This window comes from Pteronotus mesoamericanus, unplaced genomic scaffold (genome assembly GCF_021234165.1).
Source record: "Pteronotus mesoamericanus isolate MK-2021 breed Mesoamerican mustached bat unplaced genomic scaffold, CSHL_Meso_final contig_256, whole genome shotgun sequence".
NCBI lineage: Eukaryota > Metazoa > Chordata > Mammalia > Chiroptera > Mormoopidae > Pteronotus > Pteronotus mesoamericanus.
In genome coordinates this window covers 897,638-922,402 of record NW_026555108.1, presented here as the reverse complement: position 1 = coordinate 922,402, position 24,765 = coordinate 897,638, and the positions used below count along the sequence as shown (strand labels likewise).

General features: G+C 50.6%; 1 protein-coding gene across 3 annotated transcripts; it reads left to right on the top strand.

Annotated features, from left to right (window-relative positions):
* The first annotated feature begins 4,270 nt into the window (after positions 1-4,270).
* On the top strand, positions 4,271-23,184 carry LAS1L (LAS1 like ribosome biogenesis factor). 3 transcript variants are annotated; one of them, XM_054574249.1, is made up of 14 exons: positions 4,271-4,587; positions 5,478-5,603; positions 6,599-6,668; positions 7,464-7,545; positions 8,346-8,627; positions 8,896-8,942; positions 9,753-9,862; positions 11,866-11,951; positions 12,293-12,343; positions 12,677-12,883; positions 13,231-13,378; positions 17,888-18,393; positions 21,025-21,175; positions 22,801-23,184. In XM_054574249.1, exons 1-14 carry the CDS (start codon positions 4,397-4,399, stop codon positions 22,922-22,924), a joined length of 2,181 nt encoding a protein of 726 aa, XP_054430224.1. In that variant the 5' UTR covers positions 4,271-4,396; the 3' UTR covers positions 22,925-23,184. The 3 variants fall into 3 exon arrangements, with proteins under 3 accessions (XP_054430224.1, XP_054430221.1, XP_054430223.1); XM_054574246.1 differs by lacking the exon at positions 12,293-12,343; XM_054574248.1 differs by lacking the exons at positions 5,478-5,603; positions 12,293-12,343.
* Positions 23,185-24,765: the final 1,581 nt, after the last annotated feature.

Genomic DNA, 24,765 nt, shown 5'->3' with positions numbered 1-24,765 from the left:
GGAGGGAGGAGTTGGAGTTTTATAGAGGCAGGTAAACAAAGGAGTCATCAAGAAGTGTTATGGGAGTAATGAGGAAGTATATGGAGAGGGACTTATCTCAGAATATTCCAGGGCAATGTGATCCTTTGCAATAAGCTGTTTTTGGAACACAGAAGAGCGGAGGAGTTTCTCAACTGTGTCTGCTTTCTTGGTAGGCATTCAGCATGTGTTTCGTTTCCTTATTTCTTCCAAGAGAAAAATGTACAAAGTGATTGGGGGTTCAGAGAAGAACCTGACATGTTTATTCTGCCTGGGAGAACTAGAGTTGACAAAGGATCCTGAATCTTAAAAGATGAATAGTGGTTTGCCAGAAAAAGGGAAGAAAGGAGAGCATTCTAAATAGTGCTAACATAATAGACGAAAGCATTCAGAGGTGTCTACCCTTTTGGCGTCTCTGGGCCACACTAGAAGAAGAAGAGTTGTCTTGGGCCACACATTAAATGCATTGCGACACGTAATCACCAAAAAAAAAATCTCATAATGTTTTAAGTAAGTTTACAATTTTGTGATGGCTCGCATTCACAGCCACCCTGAGCTGCATGCGGCCTGTGTACCCCTGGATAGAGGCTTATAAGAGGTTTGCATATTCAGAGATTGGCTGTAACTTCAATGTAGTACAAAGAGTAACTAGGCACGAAGTTTTTTTTTTTTAATATTTTATTATTTATTTTTAGACAGAAGGGAAGGGAGAAAGAGAGGGAGAGAAACACCCATGTGTGGTTGCCTCTTGTGCACCCCCTACTGGGGACCTGGCCCACAATCCTGGCATGTGCCCTGACTGGGAACCGAACCCGCGACCCTTTGGTTCACAGGCCGGTCCTCAATCTACTGAACCACACCAGCCAGGGCATGAGGTAGGTTTGAGCCAAATTATAAAAATCTTTGAAAAACCACTTAATGCCTACTGTTTAAGGAAAGTAGTCCAGGAATTTATAATTCTGACAAGATGCAGTTTTAATTTTTGAAATCAGTTCTCTGCTGTGTAAGGGATAGGGGCAGGGAGACCAGTTAGGCAGGTAGTGTGTGATCCAGAGAGGACCAAGGGCTGAACTGGTGCAGTGGCCATGAGAATGTCAAGGAAAAGACTGATTAGAAAGATAGTAAGTAGAATTTACTAGACAGATTATGTAATTGTGGGGAACGGAAGCAAAAGGTGAGGGAGGAGGTGGAAAAGTAAAGGATTATAATATTAATAACAATACAGGCTAATATCTCAAATGCTTATAATGTGCCATATGTGGTACTAAGAACACTATAATTATCTCCTTTTTAAATCAATTTTTTGATTACTTATTTATTTTTAGACAGAGGGAAGGGAGGGAGAAAAACATCAATGTGTGGTTGCCTCCCATGCACCCCCTACTGGGGACCTGGCCTGCAATCCAAGCACATGCCCTGACGGGGAATCGAACCAGTGACCCTTTGGTTCACAGGCCGGCACTCAACCCACTGAGCAATACCAACCAGGGCTATACTTAATCTCTTTTAATCTATACAATAGTCCTCTGAGGTAAGTGCTCTTTTTTCTGCATTTTCAGATGAAAGTAACCTGTTCAAGTTTTCATATAGAATTAGTGGTAAAGCCAGAATTCAAGACCCAGCTGCTGAATTCAGAGATTGAAGTTTGGATGATAGTGTTGCCATTTACTGGGATCAAAGGATATAGGTGGGGGATCAGATTTATGGGGAAAGTATTTTATTTTGATCAGGTTGATATTAAGTGCAGCAAGCAGTTGATTGGATGGATGTGGAGCTCCACAGAAAGATTTGGACCAGAGCTGGAGACTTGAAGGGCATCAACATCTAGGTATGTACTCAGTAGGGGCCTCAGGACTGCCTAAGGTCAGTGCAATGCATCAAGTGAGGCTGAGCAGTTAGAGGGAGGGGGATGGTGGAACAAATAAGGGGAAGCGGTAGGTTGAAGACAAATTTAACCAACTTCAAGATTTCATAGGCAATGGCTTAGACTTGGAGAGTGCTTGTTGAATTCAATCCCACTGATAGAGCTGATGGTGTCCTGCAGCACCAGATGCCTAGGGATTCTTAGGATTCTTTTTTTAAAATATACTTTTTAAAATATTTTATTTTAGCCCTGGCTGGCATGGCTCAGTAGATTGAGTGCTGGCATAAAATCTTTGAAAGATAAAATCTTTTAAAGATAAAAATCTTTTAAAGATGATAAAATCTTTTAACGATAAAAATCTTTTAAAGATGATAAAATCTTTTAAAGCTGATAAAATCTCAGATTTTGATTTTATCTTAGATGTTATCTTTTTAAAGATTTTTATCTTAGTTTTTATCTTTTAAAGATTTTTATCTTAGGTTTTATCTTTAAGAGATTTTATCTATTTATTTTTAGAAAAAGGGGAAGGGAGGGAGAACGAGACAGAGAGAACATTGATATGCAAGAGATTCTTAGGATTCTTTTTTTAAATATATTTTTAAGAGATTTTATTTTAGCCCTGGCTGCTGTGGCTCAGTGGATTGAGCTCTGGCATAAAATATTTTAAAGATAAAATATTTTAAAGATGATAAAATCTTAGATTTTAATTTTATCTTAGATTTTATCTTTAAAAGATTTTATCTATTTTATTTTTAGAAAGAGGAGAAGGGAGGGAGAAAGAGACAGAGAGAAACACCGATGTGCAATAGATCCATCAATTGGCTGCCTCTTGCACACCCTGCACTGGGAACCTGGCCTGCAACCCAGGCATGTGCCATAGGCTGGCACTCAATCCACTGAGCCACACCGGCCAGGGAGGGATTCTTAGGATTTTTGAGCATGTGCCTGTAGTAGGTTGAAGAAACTGCTCCTCCTACCCCCAAATCAGACATCCACATCATAATCCGTGGAACCTGTAAATGTTACTTTACATGGTAAAATAAATAAATTTTTAAAATAATGCTACCCTATTAGGTAAAATAAATTTCATAATAAATCTAATTTCAGATATAATCAAATTAAAGATCTTGAAATAGGGAGATTATCCAGGATTATTCAGGTGGGCCCTAAATGCAATTACATGTACTAGAGGGAGACAGAGGGAAATCTTACAAACACAGAGAAAAGGTGAAGATAGAGCAGAGAGACATTTGAAGATGCTGACCTTGAACATTGGAGTGATATAGCTACAAGCCAAGGAATTCCAGTAGCTACCAGAAGCTGGAAAAGACAAGGAATGGATTCTCCCCTAGAGCAGCTAGACGGACTATAGCCCTGCCAGCACTTTGATTTCAGCCAAATAAAACTGATTTTGGACTTCTGACTTCCAGAACTATGAGATCCTGAAGGTGAAAGGGTATCTGGTTTCTAGCAGATACCTGGCCAACTGATTGGCATGACTACTCAGGACGGAGTAACTGTCATTCAAGAACCATGGGCAGAATACATCTTAGGAGAAGCTGGCTGGATAAAGAAGCATATATGGAAAATGGATTGGAATTTGTTGCTGTAAAGTGAAAAAATAAAAAGAGCCTACTCACAACAGTGATCTTCAGATTGCTAGCAACACCTCTCTCTTCAGTATTAAATTCGAAAAGGACTTCTGTGAGGATTGGGACGGAGTCCTGAACACATTTTAACCAACCTGTAAAATCAGAAGGGGTTCATAAAATTGCCTCCCTCCCAGAACTGCAAAATTCCAAGGAATTATTCAGTAAAACGAAACATACCTTTGTGGATGGTGAAGCCAACATAGATGCGGAACGCTGGCAGAGTAAATTCCCTACAATTTTCACCTATGGAAGAGAACCCAGAGATCACCCATTCTTAGCCCTGCATTGTACAGATATGAAGGCTCAGCAGATTTTTCAACCCAAGTTTAGATATTTAAATATTTGCTCTGTACTCCAGCTTCAGGGTCCACGATGTTCTACGAGGTCAGGTGCTGATCTGTGGCAATGAAAACGTGCGCATTTCTACTTCGTAGGATAACGACAATCCCTCCCTTGCCCTCCAGGGGGCGCCCACTAAAATTGTCCTGTACCCCAGACAATATGTCTTCGGGTCTGTAAAAAAGACCCGTTAGCAACTAGAAAATTAGCGGAACCTTGAGGCCGAATGCTTGTAGCTGGTAGAGTTGCTTTGAGAAAAGAACACTTCCGGCCGACGAGGGTACACCTTCAACTCGTGCTTCCAACGGTCCCCCAGCTCTCACGTTCCGATTTGTTACGTTGGCGGTGGGAGGAGGGCTTGCGTCGGGGTCACACTCTCCCATTGGCTGCTGGCGCGTGGCGGTTCGGAGTGAGGCTAGCACGTCGAGCTGTAGGCTCTGCCGAGTGTGTGACGCCAGACTTGGCGTCTAGCCGAGAGTGTGGCGGGATTCCTGGGTCGGGTCAGGTCTGGGTTCTCGGAGGGATGGATCGCGTGTGGACTGCATGGTGCGGGAAGGGCGTCAAAGAGAAAAATGTGTCGCCCCTCTGGGCTCAGCGCATCGTAGTTGCCTGGCTCAGTAAGGCCGAGTGGGATCAGGTGACGGTGTACCTGTTCTGCGACGACCATAAATTGCAGCGGTACGCACTGAATCGCATCACAGCGTGGAGGAGCAGGTAAGGCAATCTGCTCAGCCCTACTGCCTGTGTGCTGGTCACGCCTTCGTTTGTGGAAATCCTTTAAGGGTTTTTTTCTCTAGTCTTTCCCAAAAATTGCCGCGGGTACCCCTCTGAGTGGTTTGGGTGTTGCTTCTCTCAAGTTCCTGAGGGAAAGTCGCAGCCATGCTCTGGCGCTAATCCTGTTTGTGGAAAGAAAGAGGGTGTGCCTCAGCCAGCGTCCTGTTAAATATGCAAGCTTTTACCCCTAACTTCCCCCATCTTGAGGAGGGTGTCGGAGGGACCGGTGTGACTGAGCCAGGGCGTAAGGAGTAAGTTAGCATCCTAGGGTGGATTCCCGATTTGAATTAGAGAGGTTCGGGGGGAGGTTGCCCGCAAACCCGTGTTTGAATGGGACGCCTCAGCCCAGTTGGTAAGATTGATTTGGGTGCGGACCAGGGGTAAAATTCTCAAGGAAACAGTCTTCTCTAGCAAAATGAATTGGGGGTTTAAGGGGAAAGAAAGGGTTGTGTCCATGCTGACTTGTTCGTTGATTGCATAGCAGTTAGATATCCTCTGTGTATCCTGGCCAACTTCTCATGCCCTGTATACTGTTGGATCTCAGGGACATTGCCTTTCCTCTTTCCACCTTCTGGACTCATGTCCATTCATGTACACCTGAGGCGGTATATACAGAGATTGGAAAAAGTAGGTATACAGCTGTCATACAAATAAACAATACAATCATTAAGAAGTAATAATACAAGAATAAACAGTTTTGCATACTCACAGCTGTAAACCTCCTTTTCACACCACTGTGTTTGGAATAGCCTACAGCAACTTTCGTTGTGAGGTGGAGGGTGGACCAGTGTCAGGGACCTTTATGATGGTGCTGGACTGTGGCCCTTTAGGTTAGGCAACGAACTGCCCCTGGCAGTGGCTTCTACTGCTGACCTCGTACGCTGTAAGCTCTTGGATGTAACTGGTGGCTTGGGCACTGATGAACTTAGACTGCTCTATGGCATGGCATTGGTCAGGTAAGACCCACATGGGTAGGGGTGGAGGGTGGTTTGGGGGGTAGGGGTGGGTGGAGGTTAGCATGTGATGAACAAATTTTGGCGTCAGGTGCCATCCGAAGGAAAAAGCCACGTGTGTCCTTGTGTATCAGTCACCCTGTGATTCCTCGACAGCTTTGTCATACTCTGTCAACACACATTCCTCTCTTTCTTCACCTGAGAGCCTTCTCTCTTCCATTTTTCTTGCCTTCTTTTTCTTAGAATGTGAGGTGGGGGGCGGTTCACACCAAATGATCTCTGTGGGTCTCTTCCAGCTTTAACAGGTTGATTTCTTTCTCCCCGCTCCAACCCTTTCATCCGCAGAAACTTTTCTGAATGGCTCAGTGTCCCTGTCCCATGGTTTAATGTGGATTTTCCAACCCTACCCCAATGTACACCTAGCACTACCCTCTTCTTCTCTGAAATGTTGCTGAGTTGTGGATGTGGAGATGTGGGCTGGGAGTTCCAGACTTACAAAGTGCCTCAGTGTGGTCCTAGCTCTCTCATGCACATCGGGAAAAGGGCTACTGCGTTTTCTCACCTGTCAGACATTTTGCTCATCTCATCCTAGTCCCCTCAAGGTCCTTCCTGGCTCCTCTTACCTTCTCCGTTGTTTAGCTGCGCTCCCCATTGTCATGCGACATAGTCCTTGGTTCTAGCATTTATAACGCAGTATGTTCTATCATCATATGCTGTTTCGTGTCATGACTATTTATCCTAGACTGAAGTCTTCAAGACCAAAGCAGTGTCTTATTCACCTGTGTGGCTTCAGTACAGGACAGACTCTCAGTAAATGCTGGACTGGATGGGACCATCCCTGCTGTGCACACACTGACCATAAGAACAGGACAGAACAGTCAGTGGACAGGTTGTGGAAATGCAAGGTGTCAGTAAAGCAGCGAGGGCTTTTGACGCCCCACTGCTTTGACTAAAACAGTTAACTTGGGCTGTGCCACTCATTTCTCCCCCAACCCCAGGTTTGTGAATCTTATCTCGGAGAGGAAGACAAAGTCTGCCAGGCTCCCCCTCAAGTGCCTGGCTCAGGAGGTGTGTATGACAAAGTGGTCTCGCTCAACTCTCTTTCCCCAGGAGGGCTCACTATATGGGGCGTGGGGTGATGTGGGCACACAGCAAGGCTACCTCATGTCATCACTGCGCGCCAAGCCCAGCAAGAACCCCAGAGCCTCAGCCTCCAGCTCGAAAAAAGGAAACAAGGAGACTTCCTCCCTTGTTTATGCCTGCTCTCTCCGGTGGGCTTGGCCTAAAGCTAAGGTGCCCACATGGAATGCATTACTGGGTGGGGACAGGAAAGAGGTAGCAGTCACAGCGCCTGCCCTCTGGGAGCTGCCAGTTTGCTGGAGGAGACAACTTCAGCCAAGCAGCATGGAAATGCCAGGCATTACTGCCCTGAGTGAGTGTGTGAGGTGTGTAGAGGGCAGGAGGGTTCTCAGCCATCAAGTGCAGCTTCCTGGAGGGAGTGTGGGACAGAGGGAGGGTGGGAGGGAGGGAGGGAGGGAAGGTGGGAGGGAGGGGTACAAGGTACTCAGGAAGAGGGACTGGTATTGTTAACGGTAGCTTATAGGAATCTCTTTGTTGGAGGAATGTGGTTGGTGGTTGGGGGGAGGCAAGTGTCTGATTTTCAAGATTACCTTCTCAGAGCAGTAAAAAGAATCAGGAGACCTGGTTTCTCATCCTAGCTCTTCCACAAAGACTGACACCTCCTCTCAGGACCTCAGTTTCTCCATCTGTAAAACGGGGGGAGGCCAGTCTCCTTCGTGCCTGTGCTCCCCTCCAGCTTTACTAGTTTCTAATTTTGGCACTCACGCCCTCCCCCACAATCAGGTGAACATTCCAGATTGGATTGTTGAACTTCGCCATCAGCTTACCCACAAGAAAATGCCCCATATAAATGACTGCCGCAGAGGTGAGTCCCCAGGGTGTATATCTATCACAATTAAGCGTAGGGAACAGGGCTCGGTGACACTGTGGGGAGAGGGAGGAGGGTCCCCACCTGGGGTCAAAGCCAGGACTAGAGTGAGGCCAGTGAGGCACGCGTCTCGGGAACAAAGTCGAAGAGGGTGTCAAAAGCTCAGTAGTCACAATAGATAACATTTTAATTTGGGAAAACCCCACAATGAATAAAATCCCCAAAATTTTAAATGAAGACAGAGTTAGTGTTATTGAGTTCTCCTTTGGCTTTAGACTCCAGTGTGGCTTGGCAGGGCACGATTCTGCTCTGAATTAGGGCGCTTTTTTTTGGCATCTCCTTAAGTTTTGTGCCGGAGGAAGAGGGGAGTGGGAACAGGTGGAAAGGTGCGAGTCATTAAATGTCATGAGCCCAGAGGTGCTTTGGACACCCCGTTCCAACTGAGAACCAGTCACTCAGCCTAGCCCCTTCATGTTGGGGGAACTGAGATCTAGAAAAAGAGAAGAGACTTGGCCAAGGCCACGTAACTAGCTAGTGGGACTGTCCCTGTTCCCCCACTTGCCAGTCCTGTGCCATTTTTGGCATCCTGTTTGCAAATCCAGTGTTAGGTTTTTTCGAAAAAAGGCGCTTGTAAGCAGGGGAAAGCAAATAGCCCCAAGCAAGAGGGGCTGCTTATGGATATTTGAGATTTGTGCTTTCTTGGAGTCAAGCCTCTTCCCCTGGTGCTTGCAAGGTGAGGCTGGCGGCTTGCGTGCGGCTGCTTCTGTGGCACTGCCTGTCTTCCTGCCCCCCTCTAGGTTGCTATTTTGTCCTGAATTGGCTCCAGAAGACCTACTGGTGCCGCCAACTGGAGAACAGTCTGAGAGAAGCATGGGAGTTGGAGGAAGACAAGGAAGACGGAGATGAAGACAACCAGGAGGAAGTAAAGAGCATTGTTGAGGACATCACAGAACATAAACCAAAGGCTGAGGATGAGGAGAAAGCTGCAGAGCTGGATGTCAGGGCTGGTGGAGAGAGCCAAGGCGACAAAGAGATGGATGCACATTGGGAAAAGGCTCGCAGGAATAAAGAGCTGTATGGTAGGTGTCACTGGGGGTGGGCAGAGAGGGACTCGCGAGCCCCTCTCGGGCTTAGGGTTGACAGTAGTTATTTTCCTTGCTCAGCCTTCCCTTTGGGGTTGTGGTGCATCTTAAATGAATCATGTCACAAACCACCTTCCTTAAGCCTTGTGAAGTGGGAGAGGTGAGGATTCTCGTTACCCAAGAAATAAGATGAGAGGGGCTCACAATTCCATCAGTAGAAGGGGCTAGGCTGGCTGCCCTATCTGTTTCCCTCTTTGGTTTTCAGAAAGAGCCCGAGAACTGCTGATATCCTATGAAGAGGAGCAGTTTAAGGTAAGAAAGGGCCCTTAACTTGGCCCCAGCCATTTCTTCCCTTTTGCCAGCTACCTGAGAAGGAGTTTGAAAGAGAAGTGGCAAAGCTTGAGGGAACCTCTCAGTAAGAGAGAGGGGGCAAAAGGAAGGAGACGAGGGTCAGAGTCCAGTTGGCTGATCCTCCACAGTGATGGAGGGGAGCAGATGATGGAAGTTAGCGCCTAATCAGTGGTAGGGAACAAGTGGGCATAGGTGGTTGCATAGGCCTGCAGTACTGCAGCTGTTCAGCAGGTGGCGCCCAAAGAACTTTCATAGATCAGGTGCGCTTAAGGCGTCCTGTTTTTAGCAGGAAGGGAGATAGCTTAGAAATCATTCTAGCTCAACCCTTCCTTTTCACAGATGGAGAAATGGAAGCCATGAATAAGTGGAATGGCCTGGGATCACATATGCAGTTAGTGGTGGAACTAGGATTAGAACTTGGGTCTCCAGATTGTCTTCCATAATCCATCACTTCCCCTCGCCCCATGGCCCGAGAGTCTTTGCCCAACTCCATCCAAATGCCCCCGGTAGATAACTTAGTATTAGGGTATCTGGTGATTGGGAGCCACAGGGAATTCAGTGGTGGGGGGAGGAGAGGGGATAGTCTAGCATTTGAGGGTCAGGATATTTTTAGTTGCAGGTCCCATAGGAGAGTGGCGGGCCCACCCCTGCGTGCCCTGCCCTATCCCCTCAAGGAAGGTGCTGAGAGGTCTTATGGGAAGCGATCCTGGAGGGGTGGGGGCAGGTGACCTGGCCAAACCAGCCTGCTGATGGGACCCTCTTTGCTGGCAGGTGCTGGAGAAATTTAGGTATCTACCTCAGGCCATTAAGGTGTGGAATCAGCTGCCTCCACCTGTAGACTGCATCCTGGCAGACCTCAAAGGCATTACATGGGAGAACAGGTGGGTAACTAAGCCATCAGGGGTGGCCTGCCCTCTAGGGTAGAGCGTAGCGACCCCACTGAAATCAGTTTCCATATCCCAGCTTGCCACGCTGTGCTGCGGGAAGTCTCTGGGATCGTTCTGATCCCCACACAGGGTGACCCTACGTTCTAGTTTCTAATTAGGAGAAAGAGGAGAATTTATTCTTGTTACTCATATTAACATTATCTCTTCCATATGATAATGGAATGGTGCAGTTTCGTGTTAGGAGTTAGCATATGTTTTTGAAATTAAGATTGTTGGGTTGTTGAGCTTGAACACGATCTTACAATAGCTAGGACTTTTTACAGTTTAGCTAAGATTTGGCTTTATTATTTGGGTGATCTTAAACCATCATCCCTTTCGTTTGGCGCTGTCAGCTACCAGGCTGGGGTTGCCTACTGTGAATCACGGAAATGGCTGGAGGCAGGATGCCTGCTGTCACCTGCCCACTAGCCAGGTTTGCTCCTCTCTGTCCAGTGGTATGTGGAGCTCTTGGCAACTGGGAAAAGCCCTTATTCCTTATCCCTTCACTGTTGGGGCCTTGTTCAAGTTTGAAGTAAAAGATACATGGCGGGCACTGCTGCTCTTTCCTTTTGAAATTCTGTTGGCGAGTATGAGCATCCCCTGGAGGGTTGTGATTGGGGCTTTCTCAGGGTATGACTCCTCCAAAGACTAAGTCCATCCCGACTCGGTATGGCCATGACCCATCTTCCCCTCCCACCAAAATTAGCGCTTCATTCAATCCAGGGCAGACAAACAATGTCTGTCTCTTCCTGTCCTCCCTGGTTCTTGGGGGCTTGCTGCCTAAATTCAGCTGGAAAGGACTTTGGGGGACATACCCCTGAGAACCTGTGGGCACAGCCCTAGGTGTTCCCAGCCAGAGACAGGAATGGAACTGGGACGCGGCAGAGGGTGCAGGAAGGTGGTGTGTAGGTGGCAGAGTGGGCCTCAATAAGAGCCCGCAGGGCAGGCTGGGGTTGCCCCTGGAGCCTTCCTCACTTCCAGGATACTACTGGGTCCAAAGGCGTTTTCTCAATGTTTGCCCAGCCTAGGCTTCTTGGCCGCAGCCTTCAGCAAAGGTGTGGGCAGTGGCCCCCTCAGCTGCTGGGGGAAACTATCCTCATGCCCCAGTACAGTAGCATCTGTCTGGCTGTGCTGAGCACGCAGCTGACTGGCTTCTTTAGGTGCTCTTCCTGGATACTGACCTGGGGAGGCTGATGGAAGGACAGACAACTCCTTTCCTTCTTTAGCGTAGCAGAGTGTGGGATCTGAGTATGAGAAGTCTCCGTGCGTTGAGATACCCTGGGAACTCTCATTTCCCCGCCAGCCCTGTTCAGCTAGCAGAGCCTCTCTGGCGGAGGGACCGCTGGCTCTGGAGGAGACAGCTGGCTGTGGCTGGTGTCAGTCTGAGCAGACGGGGGTGAGGAATTACTCCCGTAGCCTACACTTGCAACCCCTGTAACTCAGTTCTGGGTTCTTTGAGTCCCTGGAAGTAGGGATCATATGCAGCCCAGCAATTGAATCCCCAAGGTTTCTGCTTCTGGGATCTGAAAGAGAGCAACTGGGGGGTAAGAGAGGGGTAGGAGACCAGAGGACTGTCCAGACAAAGAGCCTGAGCAGGAACTGACATCTAAAATCCCTTAACCCACTGACTCCAGACGTTTAACTCCTCTGCGGACCTGCGACTGTTCGCCATCTGTGCTTGCGGCTTGATCAGCCTCTGCTGCCCTCACTACGGGCCCTAGGTCAGCATGTGCTTGGTGAATGCTTGTTCGGAACCCACTGATCGCAGTCTCTGGCCCAGCCCCTTCCCCAGGAGGCTGGGGCCTGAGATCCAACCGTCAACTGTCCATTCCCACCCCCGCCCATGCTGCTTTGGCCAGTTGAGCCAGAGGCATTAGCTGCTTTGGGAGTGGGTAGGAGAGTAGGAGAGGGTCTCCCGCCTGTTTCAGTTTGTTTAATTGAGTGTCATTTTTCTCCAGGGATGTTGTGCTGGATGCTTTTCTGGATGATGGCTTTCTTATTCCTACGTTTGAGCAGTTGGCAGCTTTGCAGATAGAGTATGAAGGTAGGGTCTTGGGGGCTCACTGCTGCCTGGGGGAATGTGTTGGAGGCAAGAACACCAGGGGTGGGCTTGGTGGGCCTGGGCTCTGGGGAAATGCTGTTTCCTGCCATTCCATACCCTCTGGAAGCCCCACTGGGCTGAGAAGAACAGGTAAACTCACTGATAAGCCCTGACTGGGCTTTCCTTAGGGGGCCTGGAATTGGGTGGGCTGCGGTGGGGTGGGGGGGAGTCTAACGCTATTATTGTGCTGTGTTAATTGTGATTTAGCCACTTGCTAGAGAGCTAGAACAGCAGAACTGGAAAGACCTTGTGAGGTCATCTAGTTCAACATCCTCATGTTACAGACGGGCAGACTGAGGTCCAGAAAGGGGAAGGTACTGACCCAGAGTCACACAGTGAGTTACTGACAGAGCTGAAGCTAGAACCAGAGCTCTCTTTCTTGTGTACTGTTTTGAGTGAATTGTTGGTTGCCGGATACTAACTAGTTTCTTTTCCTGCTGTTCTGCTCTCTCTCTCCTCCGGTTCTGTGAACGGCACCTGTTTTTGTTGGTGATGGGGGTCTCCTCTCTTTTCCCCCTCTCGCTCCTCCCCTCCCTTCCCCCATTCTCTCTCTCTCTCTCTCTCTCTATCCCTCTTCCCCGTTTTTCCCTCTCCCTCTCCCTCCCTGTCTCCCTTTGCAACCCCCCACCTCTCTTCTCTCTTTTGACGCATGGCCCTTAAACAACCAGAAAATATGGACTTCAATGATATCGTGGTACCAAAGCCGTTCTCTCAGTTCTGGCAGCCCCTGCTCAGGGGCCTGCACTCTGAGGCCTTCACGCAGGCGCTCCTGGAGAAGATGCTCTCCGAGCTGGCAGCCCTGGGGAGCACTGGGATCCGGGCCACCTACATCCTGAGATGGACCGTTGAACTGATCGTGGCTAACACCAAGGCTGGTGAGGGAGACTAGCCCTAGCCTCAGGGCCTAACATCGCCGAAACAAGAACACCTGCCCCGTTCTCAGCTGGGCTGAATAACACCAGGTGGACACATCCCTTGTTAAAGGTTTAGGTTTGCCCAGGAGGGACAAATCTCCCTCTGCCTTTTCTTCTCAGAGGCGACTAAACTGAGCTGGAGGCAAAGCACTTCCACAGTGCTTTGAGCAATTGGGGGGTATAGAGTGGGGAGTTGGGGGCTGGGGTAGGGAGGGCCAGCGTCAAGTTTTTCAAAGGACAAGGTTGGATTGGGAGTTGGGGGGTGCGGTTCCTGGTTCTTTCTCCTCAGGCCCTCTCTTTTCTCTCAGGACGGAATGCCCGCCGATTTTCTGCCATCCAGTGGGAAGCAAGAAAGAGCTGGAGGCTCTTCAACTGCTCTGCCTCCCTTGACTGGCCCCGGATGGTTGAGTCCTGCTTGGGCTCACCTTGCTGGGCCAGCCCCCACCTCCTTCAGCTGTAAGTCTCTTGAATTCCGTCTGTTAAGAGGGTGAGGCACTGCAGGCCTTCGGGCCGCACAGCGCTACAATGGCAGAGTTAGACCGGCCCTTGCCAAGACAACTAGTCCCGTCTCCCTCCCACTGACTGATGGGAGAACTGAGTCCAGTATGAGAATGGATGAGACAACCCCTTTAGAGTGCTTAGCACAGTGCCCTGTACAGAGTGCACAATAAATGGTAGCTGCTGTTTATTATTGAACCCAGGTTCTGGCTCTAAGCCCAGTGCTGCTTCCTCTCTTGTCTTCCCCAAATACCCCTCTCATAGAAGCTCTGCAACCTTCAGTGGCTCTCTCTGGCCTTCCTGAGATCTAAGCTTCTTAGGCCTGACATTCAAAGATCTTTCTGACTCCGCCTCAACCTACCGTTGTAACCCCACCTCATGCGATCCCCCTTTATCCAATCCACTGTGGGCGCTGTGGTCAATCTGAATGTTGCACTGGTTCCTGTCATTGTCTGTGGTTGTCCCCCTTCCATTTTCTTTGTCACTTCCTCACCGTGAGCCGCTTCCCTCATACTCACGGAAGCCAATTCTCTTCCTGCTTTCTGGAACGATGTCGGTTTCATTCAAGGGATCCATCTGACACTGCAGCATCTCAGCTCCAGTGACCTTCATTCTCCATGATATGCAGCAACCCATTTCCATCTCTCAAAGCTTACATGCCAGCCTCTCACGTAGTGATCACCACCTCTTGTCCTTCCAGTCCTTACCGTTGTACCCCATAGCATCGGCTCTTTGCCCGCATCCAGATCTCCATCCCTGCATTTCCTACTCCCTCGACCCTGCTTTCCCTGGATCCTGTGGTTGATCCCTTCAGCTGCCCATCAGCACCTTTGGCTTTGCCACATCTGACTTGCAAACCCCTGAGCTGGGACTGATCCCCATTCTGCTCCCCTCAGCTCTGCCAGAGGAAAAAGCACATAGCCCTGCAGATTGCTGCCACTGCCCAGGTGTGATTTTTAATCTTGGGCGTGACCTCAGTTCTGCTCATCTGAACTGCTTGTTTTCTGCCCATTTTCCTGTTTCCTGACTGTTTAACCCCTTACCATTCACCTCAAAGCCCCTCCGCCTTCCACCTTTCCCCCTAGGTTCCTCAAGCACAAGGAGGCGTCCTACAGGGCCCCTCGACCCAGAGTCTAGTTCTTGTGAACTGATCTGCGGCTACACTCAACCTGCTCACCAGTGTCAGGATGAGGTGGCCTTTCCCCGCCTCATAGCCTCTCTGCCGCCTGTGCTGGGGAGCCACCTCTGCCAGCATTGCTGGGGCCTCATGCCGGCCTCTCCCTTGGTGCCACCAGCTCTTGCTTTTCTACCTATGAATGTGCCTGACTGTTTCTTACCCTAAAACGACAATAACAACACAAGCAAAACCTGCTTTGACCCTGCATCCCTCGGTTAGGTTAGCACCAGCTTCTCTGCTTCCTCTCCCATCAGAACACCTCAAAAGAAACTCTACACTGAACAATCTCAATTTCCTCACGACCCTCTTACTCCTCGCCCTGCCACAATTTGGTGTTTACCCCAAGAGCTACTTGGAGCTAATCACCAAATGCCGTGGGCCCTGGTCCGTCACTGTGTCTGCAGCATTGATGCTGTTTACCACTCCCTCCTTGAAATGCCCGTGCTTTTTTACTAGTTCCTCTAAAGTGCCGAGGCTCAAGTCTCTTTGTCCAGCCCAAGCCTTTGCCCCAAGATTCAGCCTCCTACATTTGACTCCGCGCCTGGGAAATGGGAAATGAATGAAGGTGGAGTCTGGATGCCAAGGCCCCCTTAGTCCCCTGAGTCACCCAAAATGACCAGAAAGTCTTTCTTGAGCCATGATGCCTGTGGGGGCACAGTAGTAGTTTGTAAGAGAAAAAGGTAGCCTCGTGCTCAAAGCCGTCCCGGGCCAGACCTGCAGGAGATGGGACTGAATGAGAGACCCAAATCTCCGGGGGTGTGTGCTCTAGACTGGAAGTGATGTGGATGGGTGGGAAACTGGGAGAAGAACCAAAAAAAAAGGCACAGAGCGGTCTGGAAAGTGTTACAGATTAGGCATTGGAGCAATTGGAGGACAGAAGACAATAAAGGAAGTTTCAAAGGCAGGAGGAACACAGGATGTGTTACATACTGGAGAGAGGGAGTGAAAAGAGCAAGGAGAGGTTTGGACAGGTGGCCTTCAAGGTACTTTGCAATCCTAAGTACAGAGTGCAGAGAGCACTTTGCAGCTGCAGAGTGGAAGCAGCTGGTCTCGTAGAAGTCTGGAGCACAGAGATCTCCCCACCCAAGCATGCCAGGGGGATGTGACACATACCAGCAACAACAGTGGCTCACTTGAGCGTGATTTCTTGTGCACAGATCCTGCTTTCCCCAGATAATCAGTGAATCTAGTCCAAATCACAGCATTGCACAGATAGGGAAACCCGGATTTAGTCAGGTATTATGCTGCAAGTCCATAGCAAGTTCGGCATGTCCGAGCTGAGGTCAAAATCCAGATATCCTGTCCTTACTCCTGTGCTCTTTGTACAGCATTCCAGTGGGTGGCCTTGTTGCCGAAAGCATGTTATTAGGCACGCACAAAAAAAGGTAGCTTTTGTTTTCCCCTGAGGAAAAATAAAAGCTAGTGTTGGCCATTCACTGTCAGGTGCGGTGCTGTGTTTTTAGTAGAAGTTATTTCATTTGGCACAGCAGGCTTTGAAGGTGGAGGAATAGTACCCCTCTTGGATGGATAAGAAAGATACTGAGTCTAGGAGGAGCAAAAAGACTTCTCCAGAAGTCACATGGCTTGTGGACAGTGGGGCAGAGATTTGGGCACAGGTCTTGCAAGTGCGAAGGGCATCGTCTTTCCATGAGCCTCACCTGTGACCCGACGAACCGAGAAAGGAGATGCATTTTAAGATTCCCATCAGCCCTGCACCTCAGTGGGCAGGCTAGACAGCTCGGGAGAGCGAGTGGGTAATAGGAAACAGCGGTGATACGGCATCTTGCCAATGTCAAGTGCCTAGGAATATTCATTATTAATCATACTAATGGACCACAGTGAGAGGGAAGAGTGTTTCTCTCTGGCTTTTCCTCTGATAAAGCTGGCAGCTTTTCCAGAGCTTCCCCCAGCCAGCCAACATCAATGCAATTTGAGCCCATGTCCTGAGGGCATGTGACAGGAGCCCCGCAGGGAAGGTCTCCCAGTCTCCTCGCAGAGGCACTGGCCTCGAGCCCTGCTCCCTGCGACCAGTGACCAGAGACCACCCGTACGTGGCCTGTCTGCCTGTGGGGTGCAGAGAGCAAACAGCCCCCTCGGAACATATGGCCCCTCCACGAAGGGCCCACTGTTCAACCTGGATGCACCAGGAAGAAGCTACCCATCTGTGCACCCCACCCTCGCCTTCGTGGCTGACCAGGTGGCTGCTCGGTGGCCGGTTGTCCGGGAGGTTCTGCAGGGCGTGCTCGCCCTCTCCCTTCCCAGAGGCTCTGTGTCTGTGGGCAGTTCTGTCGTGACCACCGTCTTGTGTGCGCACCACTGTAGCGTCATCTTTAAGTCTCCTCTGCCTGACCCGTGCCCTCTGCTCATCCAGCCCTGTTCTCCATCACAGCTCCCCGCCATCTCCACGGCCCGTGCCCTGGGTCAGCCCCCACCGGCGCTCCCTGGTCTCCCTGCTTCCATCTCAGCCACCCTAGACATGGCCGTCCTCCACACGGGCACCGTGGCGATCTTCAGAGGTGCACCTTGTACCCGTGCTCCGCCACCAGGTGACCCTTCCGCCCAACACGCACACTTAACCTTTGCAGCCTCTTCTTCCTCCCACAGCTCCTGAGCACAGCCCTTCCCCCGGAGCCAGGCTTGTCTCGCCACACGGTCCAGCACAGTGTGCCCGCTCTTGTCTCCGCACCAAGTCCTCCCTTGATCTCTCCTGCCTTCCTTGTGCTTTCTTCCTCCCCCGGCTCCGGTAGGGCCCGAGGTCCTCAGTGTTCACCTGACAGCCCTCCTACATCCTGCTTTGTCTTGTCGACTGCTGCTTTTCTGCTTTTTTTCCCCATTCTGGGCTGGACCGTAGTTGTTCCCAGAGAGGGATCACACTCATGTTCCAACCAGAAGGGGCGTGTCCTTGGTGCTCAGGACAGGTTGCTCAGATGGGCCAGAGAATCTGCCATTCTCATATCCAGCCCTGTAGGCTTATTGTCTAGTTTGTATATTTACATAGCATTTTAGTACAGGTTAATATTAGCTATCATTTATTGCAAGCCCACTATGTGCCAGGCATTCTATTAGGTGGCATTATTGTTCTCATTTTACTGACAATGGAAGTGAGCCATGGAGCTGAATCCCAGCTCTTGTTCAGGGTCCATAGTCTTACCATTGCGTTCCATCCACTCTGCTGCCCAGCCTTTCAGAGGCAGGTCTGGAAGTTCAGAGACCGAGTTGAAACTGGAGTGGTAGATATATTGTGACTTGAGATTCTGAATCTTTTTTACCCCACCCCTCCCTTTGGGCAGGATCTTCAAGGCCATGGGGCAGGTCCTGCCAGATGAGGAGCAGGAGAAGCTGCTGCGCATCTGTTCCATTTATACCCAGAACGGAAAAACCAGCCTGGCGCAGGAGGGCACAGAGCCTTCCCCCATTGGGAAGTCTGCGTACACCCTAGACAACCTGTATTGGAGCCTCAAACCAGCCGGCTCCGTCCTCGGGCCTGCAGGAGAAGGCCAGCAGCAGGAGGAGAAGGGCAGCCTGAATGATATCAAGGAAAACGAGGAGGAGGAGAAAGAGGCCTTGGAAGACCCCATGGAAGAGGAGGAAGCGGAAAACGTTGACCAAGAGAAGTGGGAGGAAGATGAAGACGAAGATGACGAAGATGATGAAGACGATGAAGACGAGGAGGAGGAAGACAGAATGGAGGTGGGGATTTTGTCTTTGGTGGAGGAGTCCCCCAGTGCCGAGAGTGCCAGTCTCCTGGCCCAGAAAAGAGCAGCGTTGCAGGGCTCTGCATGGCAAGTGAGCTCAGGTAAGAAGCTGATACCCATGCTCTCCCCACACCCACCCGCTCTCTCAGGCTGCCTCCTGAGCCATTTGTTCATCCTACAGAAGAAATGGAAAGTAGCTAAGAAATGGAGGGTAGCAAGAGGTAGCACGTGTGAGGCAAGCCTGGAGGCAGCCTAGTAATATGCTTGCCAGCTGGCTTCCCTGCCCCTTAACATGAAGCATAAAAGTGCCGGGGACCTGGACACCGCCGCTGGCTACTTCACGCTGAGAGCACACTCACAGGGGATGGTGTGGGTGTGGGTCCTGTGCCACCCAGCAGAGGAGGAAGTGAGAGGTAGACAGTGGGTTCATGTCCGATTCTGCATGTGTTCCTCACACGCAGTGATGCCGGGCCCAGAGACAAAGGAGTGCTTTCTGTGCATACATGAATGTGTATGTACACACAGGAGGCGGGGTGGTGATGAGACAGGATTTCGCTGCGTGTATGAGAAAGAAGGAACCGAGGGGCATTCAGTCAGTAGAAGTGAGATCAGCATAGTGAGAGAATAAGGAGCGACATGGTTTTTTGGTGAGCATTCAAGCTAGGGAGACGAAGCTGGCAGAGAACAGGGACGGTTGTGTGATCAACCCCCCAGGGTTGTGTGGGGTCAGTGGATTGAGCACCAGCCTGCAAACCAAAGGGTCGCCATTTCAATTCCCGTTTGGGGCACAGGCGCGCAAGAGGCAACCACACATGGATGTTTTTCTCTGTCTGTTTCTCCCTCTCTTCCCCTCTCTCTAAAAATAAATAAAATCTTGTTTAAAAAAAAGAAAGTGGGGGAACATGAATATGGTCCTCCTGAGGATGGTGTTTTGATTGCCCTCATTTAGGTTGGGGAGCAAGAACCTTAAAGCAGGGAGACCCCAAAGGAATGAACAGCCTGGGCACAAGTGCCTGCATCCACACTTAGATGTGCGTCCAGCCTGTGTGTGGAGCCGGGCGGAGGGGAGGCAGTGAAGGAACTGAGGGGAGCGTGGAGCCTTTGCCCTTGTGTGTGGGTGCGTGCAAGGGTGGGGGCATGAAGGCCCTGAGTGCTAGGGGGTGAAGGAACATGTTTATGTCTGTGTGTGTGACCGGGCGTGTGCCTGCATATGCTAGGCAAACCAAGGCACAGTGACACAAACACCGTAGGGCAAGGAGGTCTTTGTGGGTGTTCATAACTATCAGAAGCGAGCGAGAGACATTGACACAGGTAGCGTGCGCATGTGTTTAAGAGAAGAAGGGGCTGTGCAAAGAGATCACTGTGAAGTCAGTGTCCATGCACCTGGGTATACACGTACACGTCATGTGTACAATGAGGTGGGGGTGTCTGGGAAAGTATGACAACAGGCAGTGAGACTCCCATCCAGAGATCCCCTGTGTGTGTCCATGGTGTCCCTGAAGGAACATGCACAAGGCCGTCCGGCTAGAGAGGCAGGGGCAGTGATTAGATGGGGAGGAAGGAAGGTCAGATCAGTGACTTGGGGGCAAGGTCCCTGTGTACACAGTTGTCTCTGTGTGCACAGGGCGATGCTGGGCATCAAGACAGGCACCGCTGCCTTCTCATAAAAGAGCCAGGCTGCGGAAATGAGCCAGGCACGCAACAGGCAAGCCCCTTCCTGAGGGGCTTGTGTGGGAACATCAAAAGCTACTCCAAGGTTGGCACTTCCAGAATGCTAGGGGCACAATGACAGGGAGAATTCTTTGGATACCAAGGAAACGCAGAATACCAGAAAGTGGATCTACTAGCAGAAGCTCACTATTAAAGGCTTCACTTGAAAACACTGGTGTGAGGACGGGGACGGGCATTTAGTATAATGCCGTGTGGACAGCGTTTAAATGCTAGAGCCAAGGGCCGAGGGTCCCTGACGTAGTCGACTGTCAGGTCTTGGCGTGTCTGTGGTTTGGGAACATGGAAAGGTGAGGACATTAAAACCTTTCTGTCTCCGAGCCCATGACATTGCTTCCTCTGTGTGCACACACACGTGGGAATGCAGTAGCATTAAGATGTCTGGGTTTTGTGCCTGTGAATGAGACATGTAGGAGGCGGGGTGTAAAGGGGAACATTTGTTGAACAGAGGACTCAGTCTGTATGCTGGTGGTACTTAGGTGATGGTGGGGGCTGGGATTTGTGGTGACACAGCCCCTCCCTTGAGAAGGGGTGTTGTTTGAGTGTGCACCTGGGGACAGCAAGACCTGGCAGGGGATCAGGGAAGCGTATTGTCCCTGAAAGGGAGTTCATCCTGAGGCGGTGTGTCAATCTCACAAGCCAAGGCCACTAAGAAGTGGTGTGGCCTTCAAACACATCAGGGAGTTTGTGTGGACGTATGCAGGCAATCCAGATCCTCCACATACTCTGAGGTGTCTGTGCATTTGAGGAGGACGTGAGGTGGGAATTTGGGGCCATGTAGACTTTCCAGAACATATACGCATATGGAAATCAGGGTAAGGGTGAGAGGTTTATATAGTGATACACCTAGTCTAAAGATGTTGTCTGTGTCTGTGTAGCGACATGTCTGGGAACAGGGGAAAAGAGTGGCCTCAGTGACGTGGGTGGGTACACCGAGGAGCTAGGCCCATGCACCAGTCTGAGAACTAGCTAATCAACCCTCTCTTGCTCCCTTTGCTCCACAGAGGATGTGCGGTGGGACACCTTCCCCTTAGGCCTCATGCCGGGTCAGACCGAGGACCCAGCAGAGCTCATGGTGGAGAATTATGACACCATGTATCTTTTGGACCAGCCTGTGCTAGAGCAGCGGCTGGAACCCCCAACAAGCAAGATGGGGTGAGTGCCTACGGCAGCAGGATTTCCCACCCCTTTCTCTGCATCCTGTGGGATGGAAAACAGGAGGGACGGAGAGGACACAAAGTGGGATGGGTGGGGGACACAGCTGTCCCCAGTCAGGGCCTAAATGAGTGAAGTATAAGTTCCAGTCCATGGCTGGGCCCTCGCAAAGGCTCCCCGCAGCCCCCAGTGAGGGCAGCCAGCGAGGCCAGCCAGTGAGGCAGCCACATCAAAGTTGGCTTGGCAGCCTTCTCTGATTGCACCGAGTATTTGCCCATGTGTAAGTGTGTATGTGTGTGTCTCTGTGCAGTTTGCGAGGAGAGAGTCCCATAGCTTTCAACAGGTTCTCTAAAGGGTCTGCCACTCCCCAAAGGTCAAGAACAGATGCTCGAATCCAACTGGATACTCTAATCCAACTTCCTCAGGTCCCTGAGGAGAAAACAGGCCCAGAAGCGGGAAGGGATTTGTCCAAAGACTCACAGAGTACTCAGTGGGCTTCCCCACACTGTCCAGGCATCTCAGTAGCAAGCCTCTCCCTCGAAACTCGCCTCTGGGTCATCAGGGAGGCAGGAACCACGCAGCCCTTGCTGAGGAGCTCTGGAAATTCGGGGAGAGGACTGGAGAACTCAGAGGCAAGCAGCCGGCCAGGCCCAAGGCAGTGCCATGAGCTGGCTGTCCAAGGCTAGGGGACAGCAGGCCTCTTAGAGAGGAGAAGGGACGAGGCAGCTGGGCAAGCCGGGTGGTGTGTAGTTGAGACTGGGGCCCACATGTCAGAAGCCTCCTGTCTCCTTGGGTAAGACTGGCTTGATGGACAGCAGGGGATCAAGGGTTAAGTGTGGGCAGGTGGACCTCATTCCAGAAGGAAGCTAATTTGGCCCAGCTCCCACAGGTCGGAGGAGCAGGTTTGCCCAGCCCTGATTTGGCTTTTCGCCTGGGGCAAGTCCCTTTTCATCTCTGAGCCTTAGTTCCCTTATCTGTAAATTGGAGGGTAATAAGAGGGGATGGGACTGCATCATCCTTAAAGGCTTTTTCAGAAGCTGTAGTGTAGCCAGAAATCTGCCTGAGGGAAGCAATGTGAGCTGGCGCCCTCATCTACCTGGAAGGTCCTTTGACCTGCGGAATGCAGGGGAAACCACAGCATTCTGAGCAGGGCGGGGGCGGGGGGGTGGGGATGGAGAGCAGTGTGTCGGTAGAGCGAAGCTAAAATCCTGGCTTGGGCCCCTTCGCGAGCTCTTGGGAGTGGGAGGGATCCAGCCTGGGGTTCTCTGGGCCCCCAGGAACTACAGCCTTGGAAGGTGGCCTGTTAACACAGCCACTTTCAATATCTTCCTGTTGTCTGGGGTCACATAGGACCCCTCTGTCCCTCAACCAAGATCTGGTTTAAATACTGGGGCTCTGCATACAGTTTCATTTGAAAAGTTCTGTTTTTCCCCTTCCTCAACTGGGAGGAGAGAGCAGAGCCATCGCTGGAGGCTGTCCGAAGTGGTTTCTCAGGTTTGCTCTAATCTCTTCTTTGTAAGGCCAAGCAGAGCGGTGGGCCCTTCCCACAGACACCCAGGCAAGCACTCTTAGCCCTTCCAGAGCCTAGACCTGCGTCCTTCTCTGACTGCCCCTCCTCTCCATAGCACCCTGGCCCTGACCTGTGGCATCGGCAGTGGCAACTGTGGCAATGACAGCAACAACTTGGAGGGCCTTCTCTGGAGCCAGGGCCAGCTGCACGGGCTCAAAACTGGTCTGCAGCTCTTCTGACGTCCGTCTTAGTACCGCCTCTGCTGGGGCAGGGCCCGCCCCCGGCGCGCCTGACCTTCCTTGAAACTACCCGGGAGACAGCCCTGATCAGCCACAGCACCCGTGCTCACCAGAATGTTATTTTGATTGTTTTTGTTTTAAATACCAAAAAAAACAAAATCAGCCCCATCACCATGTTTACTATAACGTTATTTTGATTGGTTTTGTTTGTTTTTATTTTAAATACAATAAACAGGCAACTGTTGTGTTGGTGTTTTTGAGATGAGGAGTTGTGTACTGTGGCGACCAACAACCAACCTCCCTTTATTCTGGGGGCTCCAGAGAAGGCAGGAGCATAGTGTGGCCTTGAGCGGGAGGTGGGTCCTGAGGCCCCTTGGGCCCACTACCCCTGATTGTTTCCATCACCATGCTCCATAGCTTCTTCCTGACTCAAACCATTTGTGCTCACCTCACCTATTAGTTTGAGTCCAGCTCACCAGGAGGCATCACCAGAAGAGAGCATTGCTGGACACAGCCCAGCCAGCAGCAGGGGAGGGTGCTCAGAACCTCCCTGACGGGGAATACCCAGACCTCTATGATACTACCCAGCAGGCTTCTGACTCATTTCCTTGCCTGCTCTCACTGGGCACCAAGCAGCAGTTGAAAGGGAAAGAAGGCTTTCTTCGTTCCTTTCCCACTCCTTTGGCCCAGAAAAGATACAGTGGACTTCCCTGTAGCGTGGACTTCCCTGTAGCGTGCACTAAGGCCGAAGCTTCTTCCCTGTGGGCACTCAACTCCCTCAGACACAGAGTGCCTACCCCGTGTCCGCTCTGAGCTGCCAAGACACATGGATGAGTAATCCATGTTCTCACCCCTCAGAGCCCTCTGCCTGCTGAGAAAGGACAAAGTCACCAGTAAGTGTCTTAAGGGATCTCTGGTACACCCCCACAAATTACTGGTTTTTCTCAGGGTGGTGGTTGACCAAACACAAGTCTAGCTACAGGATCCCCAGCCCCCACTCTGGAGAGAGGAATCAGCTGGGCAAGACATGGGGGAATCTCTGTGGGTCCAGTTTGGACCCTGAGGCATGCAGTGAGGGCCAGAACCAAGCAGTATTCCAGCCAAGGAGTGATGGAGAGGGCTTGTGCTGTGAAAATGCCAAGGAAGAATTTAGTGGAAATGTTATGCCAGAGCCCTCAGTCAAGGGTTTTAACTTGAGTTAGGACCTCTAGGGAGTCCCCAAAACTTTTTCAAGGATATCCTGAATGTCTCTGTGAATATGTGTATATAATCATTTTTCTAGAGCTGGTCCACAGATTGAATCCAATTATGAAAGGGGTCCATGAACCCAGCAGCCCAACAGGGTTAATATTTCCTGTCCTGTGTGGATATAACCATTAGGCATGGCCCAAGCAGTCTCCTGCACTGATTAAAGTCAGCGTTTGTCCAGCTCTTCCCTCTCTTGCTAAAATGACAAATGCTGTGTTTCTGCACCCTGAAATGTCAGAGCAAAAGGAGCCTTCAAAGAAAATCTATGCCACATTGACTCAAGAGACTGGCAAAAGAGCTCTGAGAGAGAGCTCAGCGCCTGTTCCATGACAACCCAGGTGCTGCAGGCTCCTGGTTTCCCTCTGCCACTTCTCCAGAGCAGCCTGGATTTTCTCTGTTGGGTATGGATTCTACATGGGATTTTTAAAGTTTTTGCTAAGTTGGTTTTACAGCTAAAAACCCGGAAAATCAGCCCTGGCTGGTGTGGCTCAGTGGATTGAGTGCTGGCCTGTGAATCAAAAGGTTGCAGGTTCAAAACCTGGTCAGGGCACATGCCTGCCTGGGTTGTGGGCCAGGTCCCCAGTTGGGAGTGT

What these genes read in the sequence shown, in the direction of transcription:
- LAS1L (XM_054574249.1), top strand. Translation starts at nt 4,397, where the DNA reads ATGGATCGCGTGTGGACTGCATGGTGCGGGAAGGGCGTCAAAGAGAAA. An exon ending in ATCACAGCGTGGAGGAGCAG is followed by an intron (nt 4,588 to 5,477) that starts GTAAGGCAATCT and finishes GTGGCCCTTTAG; the next exon opens with GTTAGGCAACGAACTGCCCC. An exon ending in TGCATGGCAAGTGAGCTCAG is followed by an intron (nt 18,394 to 21,024) that starts GTAAGAAGCTGA and finishes TTTGCTCCACAG; the next exon opens with AGGATGTGCGGTGGGACACC.